Here is a 6,069-nt window from a genome sequence, read left to right on the forward strand (position 1 = left end):
TTTTCTGAAACTTCCACTTTGATTTGGTTTGAACTCTAGGTGGCGCTGTTATTAAAAATGTATTTCATTTCGAATTCATGTAGTGTACATAGGTTGATATTTGCAGCATTATTGAAAAGCTGTACTTCAATGTTCCCTGTGAACTAGAATAATATTGTACATAATTTTGTTGTTAGTGTTTTTGTAGGTATTATGCCAAAATAGGGACCAATCATGAACTGGACTGTTGACTTGTTTTATTTACCAAAAGAAACCTGGATTCCTGCAGTAATTAAACATTCTCCATCCCTGTAATGTTATGAAACTTATGCATTCTGATTAAATTTTATTTTTCTTTAGTTTTTTTTTTTAATGCTGACAAAAACTTTTCTGGGTCACATATTGTGGAACGCAGAAAAAAAATGCATATTCATTAATTTTAATGTAGAAACTTTCCAATAATGTGCTTTTAGTCAACTTTATGTGATGAATATTAGAGATAATCTTGTGTTTTCATATCACTGGTTTACAAATACTTGGGTATCCAGCATTTCATTACCGGTTTACAAATACCTGGGTATCTAGCATTTCATTACCAGTTTACAAAAACCTGGGTATCCAGCATTTCATTACCAGTTTACAAATACCTGGGTATCCAGCATTTCATTACCAGTTTACAAATACCTGGGTATCTAGCATTTCATTACCGGTTTACAAATACCTAGGTATCCAGCATTTCATTACCGGTTTACAAATACCTAGGTATCCAGCATTTCATTACTGGTTTACAAATACCTGGGTATCTAGCATTTCATTACCGGTTTACAAAAACCTGGGTATCCAGCATTTCATTACCGGTTTACAAAAACCTGAGTATCCAGCATTTCATTACCGGTTTACAAAAACCTGGGTATCCAGAATTTCATTACCGGTTTACAAATACCTGGGTATCCAGCATTTCATTACCGGTTTACAAAAACCTGGGTATCCAGAATTTCATTACCAGTTTACAAAAACCTGGGTATCCAGCATTTCATTACCGGTTTACAAAAACCTGGGTATCCAGAATTTCATTACCGGTTTACAAATACCTGGGTATCCAGCATTTCATTACCGGTTTACAAAAACCTGGGTATCCAGAATTTCATTACCAGTTTACAAAAACCTGGGTATCCAGCATTTCATTACCAGTTTACAAATACCTGGGTATCCAGCATTTCATTACCAGTTTACAAATACCTGGGTATCTAGCATTTCATTACCGGTTTACAAATACCTAGGTATCCAGCATTTCATTACCGGTTTACAAATACCTAGGTATCCAGCATTTCATTACTGGTTTACAAATACCTGGGTATCTAGCATTTCATTACCAGGTTTACAAATACCTGGGTATCTAGCATTTCATTACCGGTTTACAAATACCTGGGTATCCAGCATTTCATTACCGGTTTACAAAAACCTGGGTATCCAGCATTTCATTACCGGTTTACAAAAACCTGAGTATCCAGCATTTCATTACCGGTTTACAAAAACCTGGGTATCCAGAATTTCATTACCGGTTTACAAATACCTGGGTATCCAGCATTTCATTACCGGTTTACAAAAACCTGGGTATCCAGAATTTCATTACCAGTTTACAAAAACCTGGGCATCCAGAATTTCATTACCGGTTTACAAAAACCTGGGCATCCAGAATTTCATTACCGGTTTACAAAAACCTGGGTATCCAGAATTTCATTACCGGTTTACAAAAACCTGGGTATCCAGAATTTCATTACCAGTTTACAAAAACCTGGGTATCCAGAATTTCATTACCAGTTTACAAAAACCTGGGTATCCAGAATTTCATTACCGGTTTACAAAAACCTGGGTATCCAGAATTTCATTACCGGTTTACAAAAACCTGGGTATCCAGAATTTCATTACCAGTTTACAAAAACCTGGGTATCCAGAATTTCATTACCGGTTTACAAAAACCTGGGTATCCAGAATTTCATTACCGGTTTACAAAAACCTGAGTATCCAGAATTTCATTACCGGTTTACAAAAACCTGGGTATCCAGAATTTCATTACCGGTTTACAAAAACCTGGGTATCCAGAATTTCATTACCGGTTTACAAAAACCTGGGTATCCAGAATTTCATTACCGGTTTACAAAAAGTTGGGTATCCAGAATTTCATTACCGGTTTACAAAAACCTGGGTATCCAGAATTTCATTACCGGTTTACAAAAACCTGGGTATCCAGAATTTCATTACCGGTTTACAAAAACCTGGGTATCCAGAATTTAATTACCAGTTTACAAAAACCTGGGTATCCAGAATTTCATTACCGGTTTACAAAAACCTGGGTATCCAGAATTTCATTACCGGTTTACAAAAACCTGGGTATCCAGAATTTCATTACCGGTTTACAAAAACCTGGGTATCCAGAATTTAATTACCGGTTTACAAAAACCTGGGTATCCAGAATTTAATTACCAGTTTACAAAAACCTGGGTATCCAGAATTTCATTACCGGTTTACAAAAACCTGGGTATCCAGAATTTCATTACCGGTTTACAAATGGTTTTCCCCTAAGGTAAAAGTATTTTTTATAATTTGATTGGATTGTAGAAATTGCTTTGCTGTGTATTGTAAATTGTAATAATATATGGAATGAATTTTAAAATAAAATATACTGTAACCAGTCGTGCATAGTGAGATTGTATTTACCTTGGTAGCTTAATATTGTATGATTATTAGTCCCCATTCAAACACCATCCAAAAACGAGGACTTATGGATTGACACTGTGCGTATAGAATTGTATTGTAGACATATGATACCTGGACAGATTACATAGAAACTTGATACATAATATTATACAAATGCAGATCAATTTGTTTCAGAATCTGATTCTGAATGGTGGCTATATTTGTGCTTAAAAATCAAAGATTTCTGGCATTCAGGAACTGGAACACACAATGAAATCTTGTGAACAGTCAATACCATACTTTACACATATTGGAATCTTGTAAACGCAACACTTTACAAATAATGGAATATTGTTAACAACATGTAAATGCAACACTTCACGAATAATCAAATCTTGTATGCAATGCAATCATGTAAAGCAACACTACACAATGGAATCTTGTTGAACTTCTCAAAATGACAAAATACACGTCTTGACTCGCACTGAAATGAAGCAATAATATAGACACTCAATTGATGTTAGTTTGGCACCATTTCATTTTATTACCTTAGTTTTGCGAATTCTTCCACTCTAATACACTACTAAAGTACTAAATATAAATCTGTCTCTACAGATCTTGTGTAGGACAGTTTTACCATGATTAGTCACAGAAATACTATCACTGAATATTCAAAAAAAGTGACTGACAAGGCAATTATTTCTATTGTAAAAAAAAATGAAATATGCTCATTATGAATTATAATATGCTCATTATTTACCAAGCTTTGACATATCGCTGGGGGAGCACTGATATGGGTTACATACTTCTATCATCTCTACAGTAACTAAGGTCTTTCATTTTTTTTTCAATTTCAATACCTTGGCCTAGCTATTTGTTTTTGACCAAGTAAGTACACAACTTGGAAGCACTGGTTTTAATAATTCTCTGATATTTTGAGATGTATGTTGTAATTTAAAGATTAAGATTCCCTTAGGACTGAAAAATTACAACAAAATACAATATTAGAGAATCCCTAGTAAATAGACGTTACTTTAGTGAGTTGTTCAATGCAACATTTGGGAAGTCATTCCAATAAAAGAAGGATCAATGTACTTCCACTTAGTGTATGCAATAGAATATCTGCTTAAAAATGAAATGCATGTAATAGGTAAACATTTTTTTTTATTTACATGTACATCATTTTTAAAATAACTCTAACGAAGGGGAATATAATTGTAAGTACATAGAAATCATATACAAGTATTGAAAAGTAGGTAATATTGTACTTAACCAGTATATTCTCAGCATAATTTTTTTTTCACTAGCAAGATCAGGTGAAAAGAGGATTTTGTCAGAACCTCAACGAACAGCACACAAATATGGCATTAATAACTGCGGCAAAGATGCACATGCTTCCCAACGTTTTTCGTAAAAGCTAAACTTGTACCAAGTAGCAAGTGTATCATCAAAGCTGGCTTCGCATGTGGCATAAATAGTATCCATAGCTGGTGAATACGTGGATAACATCTCATTGCCACCAGGGCAGTCTGTAAAAAAAACAGGCAATGAATCACACAGTTCAGCTTCATCGCTGAAAGAAGTCCATCTATCTTGTTGGGTATAATATACATCTGGATCTCTACATTCATAATCAGAAACGAGAATACCTCGCTCTGGAGACCAAAAACAAATATTCATGCTATGCCTGGGTAAATGCATTTCTGACTTAACTGACCATGTTTCTGTGTCAGGATCAAAAAACTCTACATCAGACATTCCTTCCCCGAGAGGAATTTTCCCGCCTATCAAGTATATACCAATATCAGTTGCCGCAGCGGAATAATACAACCTCTCAGTGTGAAAACAAGGAAGAGACTTCCAGGTTTTAGGGCTAGGATCGTAACACAAAACTGATGATACCACTCCTTGATTATGGTTGCAAACTACACTGATCATCACATATACCTTTTGCCTGCATTCAATTAGCTGCACCCAAGTATTGGACAGTTGTATACTGCGTCGAATGACATGATTAGATTTATTGATACTCGGGCCATCCGACCAAGCATTGCTCACAATATCATACATGTACAGGTCTAACTGTTCATTTTCCGTGTTGAAACATAATGCATACAGAAGGCCATTGCAAAAAGTCAGACCACGTAATGATACAGCATGCAAAGTAGCCAAAGAATACCATGCGTTATGTCGTGGAATGTAACACTTCGTCAATAACATATCGGGTATGTGTCCTTCAGTTCCTGTTACACCAACAGCAAAGATCATTTCATCCAGATTTACATATCTTGGTCGACTACGAGGTGTCTGCAGTTCTCCTTGCTTGTTTGGCAGCAACTGATAATTCATGGCTTCTTGCACCAATGCTTGACACCACTCAGACTTCAACACTAATGGCTCTACGTTTACACACTCAATAAGATCCGCAGCCGGCATTAATGGCAATCGAATACGAGACATCAAGTCATCCAACAACGATACTCGCTCCTTTGCATGCATTACCCATTTCTTGACGGCGAGAAATACATCTTTTTCGTCGACGTCAATCAAGTCACTTTTTATCATTACGACAACCACTTCATAGGGGTAGTTGACAAATTCGTTGCTTTCGACAATCTCAGTAAAGTGTTTACTGAGAAAAGCCTCTGCTTCGTCTCGCAGCTGTGACAAATTGTAAATGTCAGCATTTTTGTAAGCACTCAGTACATTATCCACACACAAAGTTTGAGTCCAATAGTTGGCACAGTAGTCCCTGACCGCCTGGATTAGGAACAAATCAGACGCCGCAATGATGCCCTCTACGTTGGAAAAGGTGATTGTGATAGAATCAGTATACATATACTCTAGTAATATTTCAATAGCTTCGGCGTCCAGTGACTGAATCTTGACTTCCTTCTGTTTGCTTTCGCGGAAGCGACCATTTTCGAACATTGACTTGAAATACTGGCTACAGGCAGCTAATACGTTCCTATGAGCATCGAACTTACGGCCACCAACAACTAGAGCAACGTCACACAAACCTCCATGCAGTCGCTGTAAATTGAGCTGTTCCAGTACATGATTTGCATGTCCACCATTACTGCTAAATTCTATTGGGTTTTCGTTTACTTTAATGTGCCGTTGGCGACCGCCACGCCTGGAACGACGAGACTTCGACTTTCCCCCGGCCATCTTGGAAAGAATGATTTGTTGTTTCAGCCCTTACTCTTTTACGGCACTCACCATTCGAAGCGAAAATAAAAATTTATAATAAAGTAAAAATTAAGAGTTATTTAATTTTATTCTTGATAATTTTAGCATTTTTGTGCGATAATTTTAATCATGGCACTCTTCTATAATGATATCATAAGCACGTAGCTTGCTTTTGCGTGTTACTTACCCTTTTACGACAAA

The 6,069-nt window shown here is 36.3% G+C and overlaps 1 protein-coding gene across 1 annotated transcript; it reads right to left on the bottom strand.

Annotated features, from left to right (window-relative positions):
* Nucleotides 1–2,592: 2,592 nt before the first annotated feature.
* On the bottom strand, nt 2,593–5,853 carry LOC100366626 (kelch-like protein 24). The gene has a single exon (XM_085494568.1). The coding sequence runs from the start codon at nt 5,845–5,847 to the stop codon at nt 4,018–4,020; it is 1,830 nt and encodes a 609-aa protein (XP_085350694.1). The 5' UTR covers nt 5,848–5,853; the 3' UTR covers nt 2,593–4,017.
* Between the last annotated feature and the right edge of the window lie 216 nt (nt 5,854–6,069).

Source organism: Saccoglossus kowalevskii, chromosome 2 (genome assembly GCF_978046115.1).
Source record: "Saccoglossus kowalevskii chromosome 2, keSacKowa6.1, whole genome shotgun sequence".
In the NCBI taxonomy this organism is placed as follows: domain Eukaryota; kingdom Metazoa; phylum Hemichordata; class Enteropneusta; family Harrimaniidae; genus Saccoglossus; species Saccoglossus kowalevskii.